This window comes from Triturus cristatus, chromosome 1_2 (assembly GCF_964204655.1).
Source record: "Triturus cristatus chromosome 1_2, aTriCri1.1, whole genome shotgun sequence".
NCBI lineage: Eukaryota > Metazoa > Chordata > Amphibia > Caudata > Salamandridae > Triturus > Triturus cristatus.
In genome coordinates this window covers 293,049,599-293,073,047 of record NC_140580.1, presented here as the reverse complement: position 1 = coordinate 293,073,047, position 23,449 = coordinate 293,049,599, and the positions used below count along the sequence as shown (strand labels likewise).

Genomic DNA, 23,449 nt, shown 5'->3' with positions numbered 1-23,449 from the left:
GGGAAAGAGTTGCCTCCATTCAGGTGGGTGAGGACCAGGGCTTCAACTGACACGGACATCAGGAAGGAAGGATGTCTGGAAGCAGAGCTCTCACCATACTGGCACAGGCCCATATCCAGTTACCTGCCACAGATGCAGAATTGACTAGCTTCCCCAAACAGTGAATGTTACAGACATCCTATAATAATCACAAACGGGGAAATTCAGTTTTATTTCTGCATGTCGAAGACTGTCTGCCTTGGGGAGGGACAGTTACAGCCAGCCCTTCACCTTCATTTATAGCAAATTGATGCAAATTCACATACCTTTCTGGGGAAAATAACTGCAGTTTTCAGCTAAATAAAGTAAAACCATCTATTTTAGGTGGGGTTTATCTTTCATTTTCTGTCTTCTTCTGGATGCATACCCAACCCTCCAGCTTGGGAGTTCTGCACCCACAGAGTGCCACTATTGTGTTGTGACAAAAGTATAATATGAAAATGGATTTCCATCCATGTAAAATTTGTGACTTGGCAAAGTGGTACACAGACTACTGTAAATATTGTCCCAAGAATGTAGTTGTCATTTCAGATGTGACCAGAGGGCTAGACCCCTCAGGCCAGGCAGGGAGCTTAAGAACCACCCACACCACTACAGGCCAGGACACATATCCCCGCACTGGAAGGAGGGAGCAGGCAGAGAAGTCGAAAGAAGGCAGGATCATGGTTAGCCGGGGAATCGCAGGTATGTCTTTCCAGGACAATACTGTGGAGGCATCCATAAGTGTGCGGCTATGAGCAGTACAGAGATATGAATGGATAATGCCAAATGTCTGCCCCTCCCAATGCCCCTCCCAATTTCCACTAGAGCAGCTTATAAATCTGTCGGGTTCCACTGCACTATTATGTGCACCAGACTGGTCATCACCAGTTGACACAACAGCTGGCTGTATCTGGTATTCATGAAAAAAGTGAGCCAAACAGTAGGAGTGAGAGCACCAGGGAACCTAAAACACCCAAGGGAGGAAGCCTACCTTTGGACTTGAGGAGAAGGAGCAGGCCTAAGGGAAGCTTTGCGCATCAAACACATGTGGGTACAGGGTGCCTCCCATATCAGAAACAGTGGCTACCGCAGGCCTGCTGACCACCATCATCAGTGACACCGTGCTCATATGTACATGGTTATATGTGCCTCCATCCTTTTACTAGCCCCTCAGAATTTTGGACTAGATTTTCCTGGGTGGCACAGTATCTGAAAGTGAATGAAAGGGTGAAATATTATTGCTCTGTTGTGAGACCCCAGATAACTTGCTTTTCCCAGGATCACTAGCATGACAGCTGATGGCTTCCTTCCATCCGATGCGGGTCAGAGTTGCATTTTAGGATGTAGTCTTTTTTCCTTTAATTAATTTTCAGTAAAACAAGTCTCTGCACCTTTTAATGTTTTGTTTAATATACAGGTGCCTCTGACAAAAAGGGAATTCTGATAGTTACCTTTCAAGTCTGTCAACTAGTACAACTTAATACATGCGAGGGCATCAACAATAAATTGCGGAGGGAAGCAATTTGTCATCATTCGCAACCGAAATAATTCTTGCGCCCTTCAAATGTTTTTCATTAGATCCACCCTTAGTCCCGCCTCAAGCCCCGCCTTCTTGCCATGCCCCCAGCTCGATCTGATGAGTACCTACACTTTTTTTCCCCCATTTAAAGCACTGCCAGATAGAGATTCTGAGACTTTTTCTCCCGAGACAACGCTGTAATGGCCCCGGAAAGGAATACAACTGCTGTCCTTTGTATGACAGGGAAGGGGCTGAGACACAGCGTATTTTGGGGCTTGTCTTGAGCTGCAGGAATGGCACCTTCTCTTTTCCTTCTCAGACTTTGGCTCCTCTGCAAGGCAGATAGCACGAGCAGGTGCTGCATGTATGGTAAACCCTTGGAACATGTGAGCAAACAGCGGACTGACTGGTCTTTGTCAGGTGCGAAGGCTTAATGAACATTCGTACATGTGCCAGATGGTGTGAAGGGTGGTGCCCGTAGGAGGACTGGCACGGCAGCTGGGAGCTTCTCAGGCACTACGAGGAAAGTATGTAACAAAAGGACTCGTTGGAGGGTGGGCACAAACTGTGGCAGCAGAGAGGTCTTCATAGTGCGTGGGACATTGTTCTCCATTGGACGCACTTGCTACACATGGGCGAGTTGATTGTGGTTAAGGAGTAGGGATACCCCTGAACTGATCTCTGAACGTCCTTGTGGGCGTAGTAGCCAGATGGGGGTTTCTGTATCTGTGGATCCCTGTTCGCTTTGCTGAATTAGCGGACTGTGGTCCTCCGGTGATCCCTGGAAGGGACCAGGTGACATAGGCAAGGATTAAGCAGCTTGCATCTATGCCACTTATACCATCATGCAGTATACTAAGCCTAGACAGCCCTCACTGAGGATTACAAAGCAGGCTGGTACAGAATCCCTAAGTGCGTCCCTGGAGGGATCGTGGGACCCTTCCCTTGTGGACTTGTTGGCGGCTATTTAGGGCTCTCACACTGCACTGGACCACAAGATAGAATCAGTATTCATTGATGTGAACCTGCCCAAGGCTGACCTGAGGAAGGTAGCTGACAAAGTGACAGAAACTGATGATAACATTGAAGCCTTACAAGGGGATGTCCCCCAGCTTAAACAACAAATGACCAAGATGACTTCAGCGAACCGGGAATTGGAGTGGAGGGTGGCGAGACACAGACGATCGCTCCCACCGCAGCAACATACGGGTGCTGGGTATCGCAAAGCTGGTGGAGGGCGTATCGGTGGAAGGATTCATGGAGGACTGGATACAACATCAATTGCAGCATGCTGGCCTCTCAAAGTACTTTGTAGTGGAGCAAGTGCACAGGGCACTGGCCGGGCCGCCGTTTACTGGTGCTTGTCCAAGGGGATAATTGCCAAAATCCTGAGCTATCGAGACAGAGACTGTATGCTCCGAGCATCACATGAACAGGAAATCATAGGATAGACATCTACTCAGACTGCAGGAACAGCGCAGATCCTTTCTGGCTGTAAAAACAATAACTGCAGGATGGTGCACTGCAGGTCAAACGGGAAGCGGTGGTAGACACTTTCAAATTACATCTAGGGGGTATAGGAAATCGAACAAGCGATCACGTAGGCAGAGAGACAGTCCTTCCTGGAGGGTCTTGCGCTCCCCACGGTGAAGCATGGGTTCATGCCTAGTTTGGGAATCCTACAATAACCTTGAGGAGTTTTTGGGAGACCCTACAGCTACTTCCCAAACTCAAGGCTCCTGGAGGGGACGGGTTTGCCACTGGAGTTCTATCAGACTTACTCTGTACTGAGTGTGGTGAATTACATAAAGTGAAAAATGGGTATCAAGTAAACCTATGTATTTCTGAAATGGGCCCAAGATATGGAGATTACCCGTACGAGCATATGATTTAGAGGGTATTTTTCAAAATGTCTTCTTTCTCATACGCTGCCTTACATTTGGATGGCACAAATACAGAAAAATCCAATTGATTATAACAAATATACTACTGTTCTATGCTCCAAATGTTTTTCAATAAAAATGATACATCACTTTTGTGGTAAGCCTAGTACCTGAGAGAGGAAACAGGCCAAAACCAACATGGTCACATCAAATTTTTCACTGAAACGTGACCCTTTTTTGCAAAGTGGGTAGCGGTGGATTTTGGGCCCTAGCTCAGCAGGCGCCTAGGGATATCTAGCAAAGTTGTACATTTTTAAAAACTGGACACCTAGGGAAATCAAGGATGGGTTCACTTGTATGGCTCTCATCAGGTTGTTTCACCCAGAATCCCTTGCAAGTATCTAACTTTTACACACAAAAAAATACATTTTCATGAATGTTCTGGAACCTGTGGGGAGCCACAAACTTCCTTCAACTCAGCATTCCCCAAGTTTCCCAATAAAATGATAATTCACTTGTGCGGGTAGGCCTAGTGCTCGCAACAGAAAACTTCCCAAAATGGAACATAGATGCATCACATTTTTTCAGTCAAAACGGACCCAGTTATGGCTAAGTGGGTAGCTGTGGATTTTGGGCCCTAGCTCAACCAACGCCTAGGGAAACCTGGACACTGAGGGATATCCAGGATGGGATCACTTGTGTGGCTCTCATCAATTTGTTTCACCAAGAATCCCTTGCAAGCATCAAACTTTTACCAAAAAAACACATTTTTCTCACATTTCTGTGATGGAAAGTTCGGGAACCTGTGGGAAGCCACAAACTTCGTTCAACTAAGGATTACCCCAAGGTTTCCGATAAAAATGGTACCCCATTTGTGTGGGTAGGCCTAGCTCCAACAGGAAACGCCCAAAACGCAAACATCACATTTTTCTACTCAAAACGGACCATTTTTTTTGCCAAGTGGGTAGCTGTGAATTTTGAGCCCTAACTCAGGAGGCACGTTGGGAAACCTAGAAAACATAATATCAGTTCCTATCACATGCATGCACATGCATGCGAGTTATATGAAAGTTCAAAAGTTCATAGGTGAAAAGATGGAGGCAAGTAGTGTCTCTTGAAGTGTTCTCTTTGTCTTTATTCAAATGACAACACAAAGTCCAGCCAACATGTGTTTCATCATTATGGTGTTAACCCTCGACTTCTTCAGGGCTGTAAAGAATGAAATGGTGTCATAGACCTAAAAGTCTGATCCAATAAAATTATGCTGTGAGTCTTTACGTCAAAGCATCAGTGAATCATAAGCACATATCAATGAAGTGCCGTAGTGTGCAAAGCAGGAAATTTAAAAGGAGGCCGATGTGAGCTGCAAAAACAGGCTTCAGCGAGTACGCTCTGAAGTCCACACACTACCGGGAATGCGTTCTGAACTTAGAAAACATGCACATTTTGCAAAACTAGACATGTGGGGCAATTCAGGGTGGGTGACTTGTATGGCTCTCACCAGGTTGTTTTACCCAGAATCCCTTGTAAACCTCAAACTTTGAGTAAAAAAACAAATTTTCCTCACATTTATGTGACAGAAAGTTCTGAAATCTCTGGGGAGCTGCAGACTTCCTTCCACCTACCATTCGCCTAAGTCTTCCAATAAAAATAGTACCTCAACTGTGTGGGTAGGCCTAGTGCCTGTGACAGGAAATGACCCAAAACACAACTTAGCTATATCACATCTTTCCTCTGAAAACTGACACTTTTCTTCCAGTGTGGGTGGCTGGAGATTTTTGGCTTAGCTCACGCTGCACCTAGGGAAACCTAGCAAACATGCACATTTTTTAAAACTTGACAAATCGGGGAGTCAAGGTTGGTGTGCCTTGCATGGATCCCACAAGGTTTTCTTACCCACAATGCCGTGTAAATCTCAAACATTTCTTGAAATTACATGTTATCCTTACATTTCTATGATGGAAACTCCCGGTATCCACAGGATTCTACAAAATTCCTATCACCCACTGTTACCCCACTTGTGGTGATAAAACCACTGTGCCACTTGTGTGGCTGCTACTAGTGCCTGCAATAGGAACTGATTAAACCAAGGTCAATGGGAGCCCTTGCGAGGGGACTGTTATTGACCTTGGTATTAGCCTTTTCTGACGTTAGCAGCACCCCATTATTTTATTAAAATATATATTCCTATTATATATATTATTAAAATATATATTCAGTGGGCTTTCTGCCCCCGGGGTAAATTGGGGGCACAACTCCGGTCTGTCCCTGGGTGGGGAAGAAAAGACTGGTTTGTTCCTTTTGGGATCAGATTTGGCCAATGCCAGAGTCCAACACATACACCACTTTCTTTTGCCCAAAGACAAAATCCTTGGTGTCAGGTGGAATCTCCCGAACTTTCCCTGGTGTCTAGTGGACTTTCTGCGTCCCCAGGAAGCAGATCGGTGGCAATGACCCCATCTGCCTATCTGAGGGGAGCCTGCAAGAGTGTTGCCCCATTTACTTGGTGTGAAGGCATGGCCTTGTCCATGCTGGACAGCCCCCACCCCTACATTTTTCTAAAACAAAATCCCTTGTGTATAGAGGACTTTCCACCCCCACTCCGGGGAGCAGATCGTGAGTAATTACCCCATCTGCACCTCAGTGGGGTGTAGAAAGACTGTTGCCCTATTTAGTTGGGGGTGGCAGTCCTTACCCCTAAATCTTTATTTTTTTTAAAACACTGTTGCCTAGTGGTCTTTCTTTCCCCCCAAAGGGCAGATCCGGGATAAGTTCTCACCCATATATTGTTTTTCAAATTAGCTTTCCCTGGCATCTAGTGGGCTTTCTGAAATATAATATTGACTCAGGGGAGCAAAAGCCCTTGCCCAAGGGGCCGCTCCCACTATCCCTAGTGGCTGGATCCCTGTTTAGGGGATCGTTCTCCTGTGGCGATCCCTATGCAGGGATCCACTGGACAGAGGTATAGTTGGAAATCCGAGAATCTCTCAAAGGAGTCAATGCTCGAGGCTGACATATGCCACCAAGCATTGATTCGGTGGCAGTAAAATGAGCCCTTCATCTCGTTTTGCTTTCACTTTTACTGCAATGACGTCAGGGTGTCCTGCACGCCAATCGTCACTGCAGTAAATAAAAACAAAACAATCCGGCTGCTCGTAAACCTCTTCCCAAACAGCCTGATTAAAAAAAAATATATACTCCCTCTGGTGCAGAGCACCAGAGAGGCCTTTATAACCCTCCCCAATATCGACCAATGGCAGACACCCACATTGGGAAGGTGGTGCAGCTGCCGACAGTTGCCTGACGGCCGCACTTAAGAGGTTAAAGGTCAGTTATCTGATCGTCTTTCAAGAGTGCTCTGCTTCATAGTTTTCCTAAGTCACTACTTTAGCAATGAAGTAATGCTGTATCAGTGAAGCAGACCTTTATTAAAGGTTAGTAGCCAAGGCTATCTTTTATTTAAAGTGAACATTAAGAACAACAAGGGGTGAAGGGTTGGAAACTAATAGATCATGTTTGGAGTTTGTCTACTTAACCTCAATACACTTGTTTTTTTTTTTTACATTTGATCTACTTATTGACGGCTAACTTAGACCTGCATTTTGAATTCTGTGCCCCCTACTAATTGGCTAACTCCAAGTAAAAAGCATTGGCATGGAAAAGATGAAAAGGGGAACCAAAACTGATTGCCAAGTGAAAATGGAAATTATGAATTTGAACTGTATTGTATTGTACACATGTTCTACATTGATTTTGACATATGTCAATAAGACGAGAGAAAACATAGCATCAAAGATAATGCATAAAGTTTTAATCTTTGTATAATCCTGCATCTCTGTAAATGCGTCTTAATAATGTATGTGTTGTACTTTTCAGCCTGATACTCACTTTCGCAGTATTATGGATCATTCCAGTCAGCGCCTCCTGAGAAGAGGATCTCCTGGCACTGGTAAACGCAGTTTTTCCTTAACAGAATTAGTTCAAGTATGCTTGATGCTGATGGGAGTGATCTTAATCATTGCAAATTGAGGAATTGATGTGCATAAAAGACATGTACATGCTGCCATCTAGATAATTCTCCCAAGTGTGAGGTCCTTTGAATTCTAGAATCCTTTGAAGATTTATTGCAAATGAACCTAGCTTGGTCAAAGCTAAGAGGTCTAGTTTCATGTGACAAATTATACAAAGGCAGGCATGAACTCCATAGCAATATAAAGTCTATCAGTGCTTGGTAGTGGTGCAGATGGTGTGGTATATGTGAAGGTATTAGCGGACTTATATGGGTCCTTCTCTTAAATGCTGTTGGTAGGATTGCCACTTGGCGGTTTTTATACCGACATGACCAATATTTGAATGCCCCAGTTGGAAGAATAATGAAAAAACATCACATAAAGTCAGTATTTATTTCCTCTTATCAGTGAATACTTAAAACCGCAAACATAAGAGGAAAGCACTTTAAAATGCATTCTAGAGCTGCCTTAATAATCTGTGGCTGATAGTTAAAGTAAACAAAAGCAGAAGATCAGTGTTAAAAATTAATATGAACGATTTTATATAATGTCCTGCTTAAGTATCATATCTGGGCCTTTGCAGAATCCCAAAACTTGAACAAATGGCCAGACAAATGAACAAACTTGAATAAATGGCCAGTATTTTCCTCTTGGAAGGTGGCAGCCCTAGCTCTTGTTAGTTGAGTGATAATGGTTGGGGGGGGGGCCTCCTCAAGCAGGAACCCCAATCCTCATCAGGGTGAAGCATAAGCAAACCCCAAACTAACCTGTGCTCCTCCCTCTCGTAGCTAAGCACAGAGCAGCCAGGCTTAACTTACAGGCAATGTATAAAGTGTTTATCCAGCACTTCAACCAGTAACGCACTAAGAAAACACCACAAAAGGACCTGACACCAGTTTAAAAACATATAGTAATTTCTAATAAATAAAAGAAGACCAAAATGACAAAAATCCAATTAGTAGAAACCGAGTTATGCAGGTTTAAAGATTTCAGTAAATATAGCTCCAAAAAGCACAAAGTGCCAACCGTGGATATCTGGTCGCACCGGACCGGGACAAGTCACAAGTTCAAGTGACTGTAATGGATTGCGTGCCGGCTACAGGGACCCAGTTAGGCCTGCTGAAGGAGAGTACCTTTAAGTCCTGATTGCTGAGCTTTGCGAGGTCCCTGCTGATAATGTATAGCACAGCTCAGGAGATGCCCCGGTTCTGGGGAGCTGCTGAGCTGCTCTGCAAGGTCCTGCGTCGTCGTTGATGATCCAGTTGACAAGGGCTTTCAATGCAAAGTCTTATGTCGGGGATGCGTCGCGCAGTCAAGGCGATGCGTCGGTTGCGAGGAGCTGTCAGGTTGTGATGCGAGAACCTGCGTTGTTATCATCGAGGATGCCATCGACAAGAGTTTTGCAATGTGAAGGCCGGCTTTGGAAACGTTTTTCACAGGTGACGGTTCCGATGTGGGCTGTGAGATCAATGTGGAGTTTTTTGCGTTTGGGAGAACCCTTGCAGCAGAGGCATGGCGTCGGTTCTGCTCGTGTTTGGCTCGCTTAAGTTCGCTGGATGCACAGATGGGCTGGCAGAGCACCTTCAGGCCAACTTCCGACTGTCCAGGACTGGGCCAGTTGACAGAGTTTGACTCACAGATGACAGAGTTCAGGTGCTTGGTCCAAGGGTGTTGGAGCCTTCTGTTGCTGAGGGTCTAGCAAGGAGGCCAATTAACTAGCCCATGGAGTCACTGTGGGTTTCTGGGTTCAACAGATGCAGGTCCAGTCCTTCTCACCCAGGCAAGAGGGAAGTAGGTTAGCACAGCAGGACAGCATTCCTTCTGAGCAGCAGTCCACCTTCCTGGCAAAGTATCCACATGTCCAGAAGTGTACCAAAGAATTGGTATATGATGTACAATATGTAAATGTAAATGTCAAGGTACTTATAGAGCGCACTGTCACCAGACGGCCACCTTGCGGTGTCGTCTTTGCGGTTTCCTGGCGCTGATACTCATACCGCTGTGGAACCCCTCCTGGCTTTCCCTGTGAAGTGTCCACTCCTGGGCACCCCCAGGGTGAAGCTAGGCATCCTTAGCGCTGTTGGGGCCGGTGTGGAGGCTAAGCAAGCTATTGCCCAGAGTTGCAGCGTGGGGCCCGTGATTAGAATAGGCACCGAGGCGAGAATAGACAGGTCCGAGGAAATTGAGCCCGGGCCGCGCCGAGGCGGGAATCGAACCCTGGTCCCTGGCCAGAACTCTGCTTCAGGGTCTGCCGCTCTAACCATTGAGCCACACTCCTCTACACAATATGTATACCTGGGGCTTCCTTTGAAGTGGGCAAAGCTTCTAGAAGTTTCCCTCTGAAGTCCCCAGGCACCCTGTCTACCCTGTCCTGGCACCCGACTAACAATGGGGGTATGCAGACCTGTGTGTGGAGGCAGGACACAGCGTATTCAAGTGCCCAGCTCGGCCCTGCCATTGATGGCCCATCCAGGCACACCTAAGCTATCTATTGTGCGTGGCTGTCTAAGAGGAATAGTCAAAGCTCATCTGTCAGCTACTCATAGTCATGTGACCCAGAAACAGCCTGCAGGCACTAACATGCTGAAGCACAAAAATGCCAACTTACTAAGCTTTTTCAAAATTGTAATTTAAAATTCGACTTCGTCATGAGAGAGGATTTTTTAGTACAATGCCAAAGACACAAAACATGAAGTGGTTACCTGCTCCCATTTGGAAATTTTCACTTATTTAATGTAATATGGTAACTCTGATTTTAGCCTATAGGAGAGGTAGTCTTGCAGTAGTGGAAAACTAATTTAAGAGTTTTTTACAACCAGGTTATGTAAAACTAAGAAGTACATGTCCCACTTTTTCAATACACTGCACGCTGTGCTCTGGGTTGTCCAAGGCCTACACTAGGGGTGACACACATGTATTTAAAAGGGGAGGTTTAGGCCTGGCAAAAGGTTTATTTTGCCAGGTGGTCGAAATAGTAGTTTAAAACTCCCACACAGGCTGCAATGGCAGGCTTGAGACATGTTTAAAGGGCTACTTAAATGGGTGGCACAATCAGTGCTGCAGGCCTACTAGTAGCTTTTAATTTACAGGCCCTGGGCACATGTAGTTCCACTTTATTAGGGACGTACAATTGAATTAAATATGCCAGTTGGGTATGCACCCAGTTTTAGGGAGAGAGAACAAGCACTTTAGCACTGGTTAGCAGAGGTATGGTGCACAGAGTTCTAAAGTCAGCAAAACAGGAGGGTTGAAGGCAAAAAGGGGAAAAACTATGCCAAGGATGCCAGGTGTAACACATGACAACAGCATTAAAATGCGTGCTGCACAAAAATGACATTCTGTTAGCAGTGTATAAAGGCTTGAATATGAGAAAGTGTGATGTTTCAGTTTTCATCTTAAATCCGTACGTTGACTAAAGTTATGTTTTCATTTTTAGATTAATTTTCAAAATGGCTGTTGTTGATCATTACAATGTGTGCGATTAGTGTCACCTTGTGAACAGCAGTGGAAAGTGTGCTAACACTACATGTAAATAGCCTCTTCTTATTCACAACTGAGTTACTCTGTTATCCTAATATGTGGGAAGATTACACAAGAGTGAAATGAATATGTTTCAGAATGGTTGTGAGCAGCCTCACTTGAGACATGGACAGCAGGGTGGAAATTAGCATGACGGGCGCTCAACTTTTTTAGTTGTGGCCTCCCAGGCAGGATGCAGCTAGTTGCTCCACTTCAGCAGTTTCGGACTCCTGGTCTGATCAGGGATTTCGCTTCATCTGGATTGATGATGATTCTTCTGTGACAGCAGTCAGATTGAGCAGTGGTATCACCAGTTCTTGGGGCACATGATCAGAGGTGCTGGACGACGCAATGTTCCTTTCAATTGACCCTCTTGGTACAGGAAATGCTTGGGGAGTCCAGGAGACTCCTGCCGACAAGGATCGACTACTGGCTTTTCGACAGGAAGTTGATGATATCCCCTTACCTCTGGGAGCCTGCCTGTCATGTAGACAATAGCCCTGGCCACCCAGCAGCTCTTTGCCTACTGTGCAGAGCACTCTCTTCCTTAGTCAAGAAGAACTTGGAAGCTCTCCTCAGACATGAAGGTACATTTGTGTCACCCTTCTTGGTCACAGAACAGATTCTGAACCTCATGCTGCCATGAACAGGCCTGAGTCTCTGCACACTTCCTGCATTAGCATGGCTGTAGGACCAAACAAAAGGTCAGGATACCAATTCACACGCAGTCAGGCACTCTAGGCAGGGGTACACACCCATATATCAAGCAGGGGACATTCCCCTCCCAACTGGAATTGACTTAGGGCGTGATTTAGATCTTGGCTGGACTCCCGTCGTCACTCCGCTGCAGAGTATCATACATTCTTCACCTTAAAATGCTCTCCAGGTACCAGACTGTATCTAGAAACTTTTTTCCAGCAATGGTGCTTGTGTGCCCCAAGGTGGAATTGTGCCGCTCCGCCCCTGAGTGAAGGAGTGGAGCCATATATATATGCCACGACTGCACACTGACGTCAGTTCGTTTCATTCTGCACCCTCCGAGACAGACCTGGAGCTCCGCTCCCACATTTATTTGGCTACTGCTGACTCGTAAAACAAAACCTAGTGTGCTAGGGAACGATGTCCCCTCCTAAAACTACAGGTTTTAAACAATGCAGTGACTGTAGAAAACAGATGTCGGTCACAGATCCTGATGTTTGGGCTCGGGACTGCAAAGTGGGCATCAGGAGGGTTCAGCATCATTATGCTCTATCACTTCTTCTTGCTGTACCAAATCCCCTCACACCCAACCAACTTTCAGAGGTTACAGTTACAGAAGCTGGAAGTGTTGCTCTCAAAGGTGCTATTGAGATGGTTCCAGACTCAGAGCAGCACAGCATCCCCTAAAGGCAAATGGCAGCATTCCTGGAAAAAGATTCCATGTCCGGGCTGCCACCTGTGGAGTAATCTAAAGCAAGGAATCTGCGGTTAGGTAGAGTAGCCGCCAGAAGACTACTATTTCAATTACCTATCCAGAGACTTTTTGCTAAGTAAAGCTTTGTGTCTGAATATATAGGGGGGTGATGTATATGTGATCATAGTGATATTTGTATGTGTTGCAATATAACTGCTGTGTGCAGAAATCAATACTCACGTCTTAGAACAACTTATTTGGGATCTGTAAGCAGTTCTTGTGACCTTTGTAAGGTAACCATGCCAAAAGATAAGCCCCTTTTGTAATTAGTGCCTTTAATTCTTCATAGAGAAAGAGCTCCCTCATTTGGGTCCTCTTGCCCTGGATTTCTATCATAAAGCCTTTGCTTAATGGTTCTATATATTAAATTCTACCCTACTGTATAACTCAGTTGTATGTTGTGCAATCTTGGAAGACATTGAGGACCAAAATATTCCAGAGAGATTTTCTGTATTTTCCAAAGAGTGGCAAATCCAAAATCTTCAAAATACCCCTTGTGCCTTCTTACATCATTGCAAAGACACTGTGCCTTTTTTCAGTTAAAATCTGAAACAAGGCTTTGGTGATAACACCATTACTTCCTCTTTTCCTTCTATTTTCCCACCTTCTATAGAAGTAGTGCTCATGGCGTTGAAACCTTCATAAGAAGTTGATTCATTGAGTCACGCAATAAAGACTAAAGCTTCAAACATACCTGCAGAACTTCTGCACTGTGGCATGCATGAAACAACTTTTCATAACTGTCGTTCTGGACCTCACTTATGTAATTAAAGTATTGCTTATCAAGAGGGTTTCATCCCCAAGCCACACAATTAAGCAAGTATTTCATGTCTTTTAAAGACTGCACCAGGCGCCTCACAGAATATGGCACTTTTTTTCCTTCACAGTTTATAATCAAGACCCTATTTCAACTCATTATGAAAATTAAAAAGCTATTCAGTATTATACGTACCAACGCATTGACAATACTCAAGACATCAAAACAATTCATAAGAGAAGTCATAAATGAGTGCAACATCACATTTGAAATAGAAAAGTGCCTCTAGGTTTCCCAGAAACAGTCCTTTTTTGACGCAGGTAGCAGGTACATCTAAAATCTCATGTCCTTCCACCTATACACCACACACCCTTCCCTCCTTTATGTGACCCAAAACGCCCGTATCCAACCCCCCACCAAGTAGGCACCTCTGCTGGCTTCTACGTCCTTTGTAAAAGTGCCTCCACACCAGTGATTAATTTGTAAAAAAATAAACGCCTGGACTGTCGTCAGTAGTCCATGGCAGCTTGCACCACACATTGCCCCTGCTATGCTGCCAATGATAGTAACAACACAACTACTAATCAACACACTCCTGCAGCAGTGACAATTTGGACTATTTCAGGCCCCCAAATATTTAAGAATGGATAGGGTGGCAGGTAATAGTCATTTTAATGTATATTGAATTAATAAATAACTGTTGTGGCCATCTCTAAATTAGTCAGACAGCTCCACTTTGTGGTAGACTGTCACAATCACTGGTGTTCACAATTAATATCCAGTGCTGAGCACCACAAACCACCGACTCAAATTAGGCACTGCTCCATACCCTTCACATTTCAATTGTGGTGACCAAGTACCATACCTCCAGCCTCACCACTCCCCCACAAAACAGAGACCCATACCAAAAGAGAACAGTGCTACCTACCTCAAAGTACTATGCCTTATCTTATACCGCAAAAAAAATCCCTTCCTCCCTCGCCTTCCTTCTCTATCAGAGACTTTGAAAAACATTTAGATCTAAATTCATTGTTGTTTCCTTGTATCTTCAAAGCATTTCAAACAATTAGATATATCATTATACCCGGAAAGTCCAGGAAATGAAACCCCACAGAGGATTTTACCGTTCTGCTGTGTTATTGCTTGTGACAGGACCCTTTCTCAGAATCTAAAGTGTCCGAAATACACCAGTATTGTATGTGGTTGTGCAGCATATTCCATAAATGGGACCTGATGTGCCCTCGTGATAGTACGGTCTCCCTTAAACTCTGGGAGAATTTGAGTTCTGTCATGGGGGTGGGGATTACGTAGACCCCCCTGAAGAGTCAGAGGATGACTTACCCTGGCACAGGACGGGCGGAACGTTTACAAGACTCTCAATTACCTGCTTTTCTTCCACAGCTCGTTTTCCAAGCCCAGGCAGCGGCACACGGGACATCAGGAAATGCCTCTATTAAAGAGTCAGAAGCGAAGTGGGAGGCAACTCACATACAGGATGAGGGATGCATCCCCTTTAAATCACCACCAGTCTTAGAGCTGACGTCAGACGCCGACCCAGTAGCCAAAGACCATGAAGACGGAGATGAGCCAAGAGGAGTGGAGAAAGGTGAAACCTTTGCTGGGGAGAGAGGTTTGCCTACTGCACTTGAGGAGAAGACACCGATTGTCCTTTTCCATGAGGAAACTATTGCGGGAGGAAACCAACAAAACAGAGAAATTGTAGGGGAGCCAGGAGGCCACTGAACATATGCTACGCCCAGCCCGCTTCTGGAGGAGCTTGGTTTAGCCAGTTGTGATTGCGACTCCTTGGGAGGTATGGGAGGCAGGAGGAGGAAGAACTCCCCTTAGGACGAGTCTGGAAACCACCTTAGATCATGGTCTTATATCTTTTATGGCTTGTTACACCTATCATTGTCACCGAGGCACTAGTCCCTCTCAGAGAGGTGGCATATTAACAGTTTTGTTGCTCCTTTACCTTAATAAAAGAGATATGCCTATGAGTTAAAGAAACGGTTTTCCTGATAAAGAGGATAACCACAAATGGCATGAACAAATTCCTAAGTTCTTTTCAGTGGTATGGAGAAGTTCTCTCTTGTTTTTTTCATTATTCAGGATTCCACCCGTTTTTAACACATTGTCACTGGATGATGGTGAAGGGACAGAAAATAGATCTCCTAAGATCACCCCTCACAAGCCCCCTTCATTGAGAAGACAACCCTTTGCACACAAGCAAGTTCTGTCCACTTACCTGTGGCCTCTGTGTCTTTCCCGAGGGCCGAATAAAGATCCGGTGGTCCTGACCTCCCTGTCATCTGTAAAGAAGAAGAATACAGAGAAGATACATTTTTTAATGATGGTTGTCTAACAACGTGTATCAAAATAAAATATTATATCAAAACGAACATCCGAGTGTATCCTAAACAATCTTCGCCCCGCTTTATAATAAGTTCTTATGAGAAGTTGGGTTGTTGGTTGACTGGGGTGTGAGCCCTGGTCAAGCAGCAGCCAGAATCCCTTGAAGGGTGAAACACAAAATGTCCATAATTAACCAGTGCTTAACCCTGGGTAGCAAGGAACAAAGAGCAGTCGGGCTTAACTTAGAAACAATGTGTAAAGCATTTATGCAGCACTCAAATAGTGATAAAGTGAACACAAGAAAAATCCCAAACCATTTTAGAAAAATTGAGTATGTTGTAATACATTATTTGACTCCAAAACAACAAAATACCGGTCCGTAGAACTGGAGTTATGAATTTTTAAAGATTTAAGTGAAATCTAACACCTAAAAGATCAAAGTGCCAAATGCAGACAGTAAGAAGTTAAGGCTGATCGCAATTTAGAGCGCTTCAAACACAAGAAATGGATAGGACCGTGTCAGAACTTACCTTCAGAATTAAAAATAAAATTGATTGAAAATTATCTGAGAAGGTTCAAGGCTACAGGAGTGTCAGAGGAGGGAGCTTCATCTTGGAGTGGCTGTGGAGCAAAGCCACGGTGAAGATTCACCTTCGGACTTAGTTACCAAAATTGAGTCAAATATCTCCAGCAGGACGAAGCAGAGGGCTATAGCTGAAGACCGTTCTACAAGGTCAAATACCCCTTTGGAGAGGGACTGCTTAAACAGATTTGCTGCTGCGGAGAAGAACGTTGCAGGAGAAGCTGCAAAGTCAATCCAACTGGCGGTGCACCAAGAGCAGATCAGCAAGCAGGTTGATACTGGTTTCTAACTGGTTCTCAGAGCACTTTGTGGCCAAATTTTCAGAACACTCATTTGGAATATGCCATCTGGGCAATTTTCGCACAACACCAAAGGGTCCAGGAGTGGATTGAGACCTCTTGGGGATTCAGGACTCACTTATGCTGGGTCCAGGTGCGGGTTCAAGATGGTGGGAGCCTGTTTTATCCCTGTGGCTCTGAACAGGAGTTCAGCAAACTAACCCTTGGAATCACTTCTGGCATACCTGGGTGCAGGTGAAGATGCAGAGCTCAACAGCGGGGCTTACCTCTGAGGGTTCAAGGTAGGCTTCAGGCAGCAAAGCAGTCCTTCCAGGCACAGCAGCAGTCTGGCAGAGTGCACAGAAGGTCACAGCAGCAAGCAGTCCTCTTAAAGTCCTTCCGCAGGTACAGTAGTGAACTGATCAGTGGGTCTGAAGGCTCTATTTATATACCTTAATTCCCTAACTTCCCTGCCCTGGCCCCCAAGCTGGCTGCAGGGACAATGCAGGGTTGATAAGCCTTTTGTTAGGGGACAGGACACAGCGATTACGGTACAAGTGGGGTTCCGATACACCCCATCCTGCCAGTTGATCGCCCATTGAGACACGCCTAATCCCACTTTTGTGTGGTGGCTGGGAGGAATTCACAAATCCTAACTGTTTGCTACAACCAGTCATGTGGCCCAAAACAGCTGTAGGCACAAAGGGCAGGAAAAGGCCAACTTTCTAAAAGTAGAATTTTCAAAATTGTAATGAAAAATCCAATTTTACCATTAAAGAGGGTTTATCATTTCAATTCCGTAAGTACCAAACACGATATATTTCCTCCTCTCAATTCGGAATTACAGCTAATTACTTGTAAAAAGAAATTCCCAATGTTATTCTATGGGAGGGATAGACCTCACTGTATAGAAAAACAAATTTGGGAGTTTTTCACAACCAAGACATGTAAAACGTAAGAGTACATGTCCAACATTTTAATTGCACAGCACCCTGCCCTAGGGGCTACCCAGGGCTTACCTTTGGGTTGACATATGTAAGAAAATTGGAGTTTGAGATTTGGCAAGGGAGTTTAAATGGCAAGTGGACATGGCAGTGTAACACTGCATTTAGGATGCAATGGCAGGCCTGGGACATGTTTTAGAGTCCTACTTAGGTGAGTGGCACAATAAGTGCTGCAGGCCCACTGTTTGTATTTAATTTACAAGCCATGAGTATAAGGTATACCCGTCTGCAAAGAACTTATAAGTAAATTAAATATGCCAATTCGGTATATGCCAATCAAACCATGTTTAGGGCAGTGAACATAAGCACTTTAGCACTGGTAGCAGTGGTAAAGTGTACAGAGTTCCAGGCCAGAAGAAGCATAACCCCAGAAAATGGGAGGCAAGCAGGCAAAACGTTTGGGGAAGACCATCCTAAGGCTGACCTGTCTAACAGTTTACTATAACTTTTATTGGTGAAGATGCAAGCTCTTTTCTTGTGGACACTCCCACTAATCTCAGATATGACCTATTGAGGTGATCCACCTTATCCTCCAACTGGGACTTCATGATCTTTTATATAAGAAGTATTGGCACACTTACATTCACCCAGAGTGTGTTCTAAAATATATACCTGTGTTTTCACTTCTTGCAATTAGAAGAGCAAGTATATATCTTCCTCTAAATTTCTTCAATTTTGCTACTCGGGGAAGAAGCAAAAGAAATTTGAGTCTGTTTCATCTCCTGTAATTTCCCCAGTATAGCAGTAAGCACTGATTCCATTTTAAAGCTAGAGCTCTGGACTGTTATGTGGGCAATAATCTTTGCTGAGTCCAATGCTGTAACACCCCGATCAGGCACAGGTGTGTAAGAATTCAGGATATTTTAGATGGTTGAGACATTCAGGTATCTGAATTGCTGATATTGCCTGAACCATTGAGTACTGTATATGGCTTTTGTCCAAGCTGGTTCTTAGTACACTAGAGTTCTTCCTTGAGTCCGTTGGTTGTAGGTTGAAGGGAGCTCCCGTATTGCCATCCCCTCTCGTGCTCTTATTCCGGCTTCCTTGTCCATGAGAGCGTGGCCCTCAACCAGCAAGCAGGTTTACAGGTTTTGGCCTGCTCCCCACTTTTGGTTACCTTATTGCTGAAGACAGAATAGACTTTGGCTTCCCATCCTTCTGTTCCTCTTTCCAGGCTTCCTCCTTCTTTTCCACTCTACAGGCTTAATGATTGAGTCTGATCCAGCCTGACGGGCGTGCCCTCTGCTGATGACCCTTGCACCACTGTATTTCCTTGAACAGGTCACTTAACTCTGCAGACTTTCACGTGCAAAGGTTTCCCAGGGCCGGGAGGAGACCGTCTCTAGTCCTAGAGGGGACCTCTCAAGTTGATGCTAGCTGCTTTTATCTGGCATTGTCAGTACTGAATCAACAAGACACACTCAGATTCACCCTCCTTGTTCCCAGTCCCTCAGAGGGAGGTATCTTAGCTCTCTCCAGGGGGCCCAAGGATATCTTCATAGCTAAAAGTGATTTCCAGTTTTGTTCCTCTAGGGTAACCTGGGCCTTTCCTTGGTAGCGGGAAGGTCTTCTTACTCTTCTACATTAACGGCTCATAGATTTTTCTTCAATTGTACTTAAATAGCCAAGAAATCCACCAACCATCCCTTCTGGTGTGGTTCTGAGGACCAATGTGATTCATATACCCAGAACATTTGCCTTTACACGCTTTTGTCCAGGTCCAGGTCTCGGTCCTCCTAGCCAATGACAGCCAAATCCAATTTTAGTCCTTTAATTAAACCCCCAAGTCTATTAAAGCATCTTATTGAACTTCGTCTTTGAGGGACTTGCTGATTAATGTCTCCAAGAAAAAGCCAGGAAAATTGAAAAGAGTTTAGCAAAGGAGACAGTTTTAACTTATTTAACTCAACATCTTACTTGAAAACTGCGAGTTCTTGGGTCTCTCAAATTCCTTTGAGTGGGAGGGTGCTGCATAGCTCCTTCTTGGTTTCTTCCAGAGACTTTCCTAGGACCAAGAGCTGTGTCAGTATTCAAGGGGAGGCCATAACCCTCTGAAGTCACCCGTGCCTACCATCGCTCCAACAAATCAGGCAAATCGGCCTCTAAAAAAGCTGCATCGGTATCTGTATATGCCTCGGTGGCTATGCTTACTGCAGGGAGTGGCTACGGCAGAAGAAGGTGCTCGACAAGGTTGCGCAACATCCACTTGTGACTGCAAGGATCCAGAATATGGCACTTCTGATTGGCTTTTCTAAGGGGAGTCATCAACATGTGACTCTTCCGCAGGCACCAAACTCGTTTCAGGTTTTATGCAATAGTTCTTCACTCTGGTTGTGGTGCCATCTGTCCATCATTGACTCTTTAGTAGATTGTAGCCTTAAAGAAGGGCGTGCAGCTTTTCAAGTTGGTTCCAGGCCTACGGATTTGTTGGGGCCTACAGTTAGACTTCTGCTGATGGGTTTTTTCTCTGGTACTGACTGTATTCTATATACCCCAGCTTTTAGTACTGAGCTGTGCTACGACATCATTGTGGTAGGACATGCTGGTGTAGTCCCTTGGTAGCCCTGTTAGCGGCTCGAGTACGGAATCATATTACGACTCTAGTTACAGATTCATTATCAGCTTGAGCCATGCTTAACCGGAGGATGTGCTACACCATAGCCAAGGTGCAACTCTTATATGAGGATGACTCTCGTCCTGTCTTTTTGGCTTGTAGACATTTTAACAGGAAGATGAAAGCCATCTTTGGCTCAGACTGTATTCACAGTCTGGAAAACGTCCCCCACAATAAAGATAACTCAGAGAAGGTGGACCATTTGCTCCACCTGTATACACTTATTCTGACCTATATCTATGTTTATAGAATGCCAGTGGCTTACACACTGAACATGGAACACAACTGAATTTGCTGTTAGGTGCTTTCATGGAAGCAAGGATTAATTTTGCAATGGTGGTGCTTAGAGCCTTAGAAATGGTGGACTTACACTTACCTATAGTAGAAACAAACGCCAGTTGGGTGACTGATTTTACAACCAGACCCTTTATCATTGGAGCCCTTGCTATAATTTTACAAAGCTTTAACTGAGTGCCTTATGGTGGTGGATCCAAACCTTATTCACCCCCACCAGTGAGCTGGTCTATTGCATGCTAACATGGGTCTGCACTTGGTGATTCAGTCATCCTGAAACAGCACCCTACTACAGATAGTCTTGTTGTTCAGGTGTCTAAGGTCAACCTGAATGGTTTCCCTATAGCTCCACGGAACAGGAATCAAAATGGATAGACCTGTTGGGCAAGAGTGTTTTCTCTTCAGTCAGCCTTCCGCTCTTCTCACCAAATGTGTTTTCCCCTCGAGGTGCCACAATCGCTCTCTCTGTGACTTAGCCAGCATGATTTTACTTATTGTGCCTGCGGAGTTTTGTAATTCCTACACCTATAACAATACTGGGTGGCCAGGAAACAACAATGTGCAAATGTGCTGCTGGATACTGGATGTTTCAGTTTAGTTACGGTGTTCCTTTTTTGATGCTAATCAACACGTACCGCCAGTGTTTGCCCAGCTGTCAACAAAATCTTGCTGACAGTCTTTCTCATGAGAGGCATATGTTACTAGCCAAGGGCACAACCAAGTTTGTGCTGAGGAGGAGAGAAGTGCAGGGTGTTGCTCTGAGTACTTTTTGTGCCCGAGAATGTACGGGGGACCGAGGTGTATTTCAGACCTCATGCCCTTGAACTCCTACCTCGGCAAAGAAGTTAAAAATGTTGATGCTTGTACAGGTCCTGTTGTTCTTGGCCTTTGAGGACGTGGTGGTGTCCTTGAACTTGCAGGAGGGGTATTTACATAGCGTCTCTCAATGTGCTTTACATGGTGTTCTCTATTTGTCTATCTGCTTAAACTAAGTGCTAAATTCTATGACTACAAGCTGTTCTCACAATTTTTCTATTTTTTTGAGGAACAATGTTTTTAATAAGTTTTTGGGGAGGTGCCGTATTGTTTGTAGCGGGGTCAGAAGGGACGCCAGGCCTACAAAGCACTGCTGTTCCCCTGCCATTGAAGGCAAAGCTAAGCAAGCTATATAGTTAGGCTGTCCAGTTTTAGGTTTAAACCTATAATAACTGATTAAACCCTACCGGAAGGGAAATAGCCCTCAACAGTGTAAACACTGAGAAAAAAACTGCACAACCACAAACTAAATGCCATTCAAAGAAAGGAAAAGGAGAGTGAAAGAATCATTTTATTTCTTCCTGAATGGGCCAATACAATGTAACTTTGTTATATAAGTAAGCAGTAAGAAAGACTGGGCTAACATTATTCTGCTTGAGTTTTGTGGTTCAAGTATGTCACTAAAATATTGTTTCTTCATCCTTTTTTTCAGTTTTGTGGTCCTTGGTCTAAAGATACAGGGGTTAGAAGCATGTTTTAGGTGTTGTTTATTTATTGTATAAACTGTAGAGAATCAGGAAATATCTAAATCATATTTGATTTTTTGGCTACGTTTGAGTCTTTCACTGATAGGAAAAATGTAGGTTACATAAGAATTTTTCCCAATATGTACCATCACATTTACCCACAGAGAATGGGTAAAAACCCTTGATGCACCAGCCCCCTTTTCTAGTGAGTCAGTATTGATAGTAGGCTTTAAACATTCAATGCAAGGTATAGTGACAGGTATATGTGAAAAGAGTGCAGTCACAAAGCATCTGGGCTACTGGTGAAACCATGACACCAGACATTTGGAAAACATGGAATGCAGTGTCACTTGGAATGCTGCTGCAAAACATTCTTACCAAGTTCAACAAAGATTGGAGTGATATTGTTTGTACTTGCAGTGATTCAATTCCGTATATGAAAACGTTGTGTGATGACCTGTTAAAATCGATACCTGAGCTGAAGCGCTTCCCTGTAAGAGATCCTTGCCACTTGCTAGATGGTATGCTGAAAGCATCTTTACAGTCTTCAGAGTTAATGAAGAATGCTTTTGAGTTTTTTGTCCATTCTGGTGCACTGTTTTGTTTTGCGTGGGAACTAAAACACAAATATTTCTCATTTTGTGCTTTGTTTGGCATCAAAGAAAGAGTCATCCCAACTGTGTTACTTAGCTGGTGGTTCTCAGTCATAGAGGCCATGAATGCTATATTATTGAAGTGGCAACCGTTTACAGAACTTTTGCTGAGTGATGATGCCAAAGGCAAGAAATGTGAGGATCTTCAGTCGCATATTGAGAGTGATGTGAAAAAAAGTACACTCTACTGCATTCTTAGATTTTTACAGGAAAGTATGACTGCTGTAGTGGACATAATACAAAAAACTAGAGTCTCAAAACACCCTTGTCTACCAAGTTTTCAGCATAATTCATGTAGATGTGACACATCTCCTTGAGAGTAAGCTGGGTGACACTTTTAGTGACTTTGACACTGCAACATTTTCCTGTTAGATTGCTTGCCACTTGGTAAGCAAAGAAATGTTGAGGAGCAATTCAGGAACTTTTATTTTACAATGTATGAGAAATAGCCCTTCACCAACATTGGCATTTGAAGTCAATGAAGCCTCACTGTGGTACTCTGCACAAGCTTTAGATCCCTTCCGTAAAGGGAAATATTCTCTGGAGTTTTAAAAGTGCTGCCTCATTTTTGACCGTTTCAATAATGCTGAGGGCATATGCGCCCAGTTCAACGCATATGTTGCAGAACCTGTCGCAGAGAATCACAATCTTCAGGTGCACTAGTTTTGCCATGGAAAGCTATGTCAGTGGCCAGAGTTAGCAAATTGTGTACTGGCTGCTTTGGCGTAGCCCGTCTCAAGTGTCAATGTTGAGAGAGCCTTTTCACAGATAAAAGTTTACATGAGAAGGAAAGAGCGAGTGTGCATGACCAAAGACTCACTGAAAAAGTATTGTATGGTGTACAACAATAAGTTTGATTTGTAAAAATGCATTTGGACCTCATATACACTGTACGAACACTAACTATATACCATGCTCTATCAGTGCAGAAAGCAAGCAATAATAAAAGCAAAAAGATCCTTAAACACCAGAAAAACACTGTTTCTGTTGATTTTAATGGCACG

General features: G+C 44.3%; 1 protein-coding gene across 9 annotated transcripts in view; it reads left to right on the top strand.

Annotated features, from left to right (window-relative positions):
- The window catches only part of FAM149B1 (family with sequence similarity 149 member B1), a 511,501-nt gene that overhangs the window by 399,420 nt on the left and 88,632 nt on the right, over positions 1 to 23,449 (top strand). For 8 of the 9 annotated variants that reach the window (XM_085603795.1, XM_085603798.1, XM_085603792.1 and 5 more), the window contains one exon: positions 7,300 to 7,372. In XM_085603795.1, coding sequence (XP_085459921.1) covers positions 7,300 to 7,372 — 73 coding nt within the window. Of the gene's footprint in view, positions 1 to 7,299; positions 7,373 to 14,563; positions 14,706 to 23,449 lie in introns of those variants that run through there. The other variant, XM_085603793.1, reaches the window with a different exon arrangement.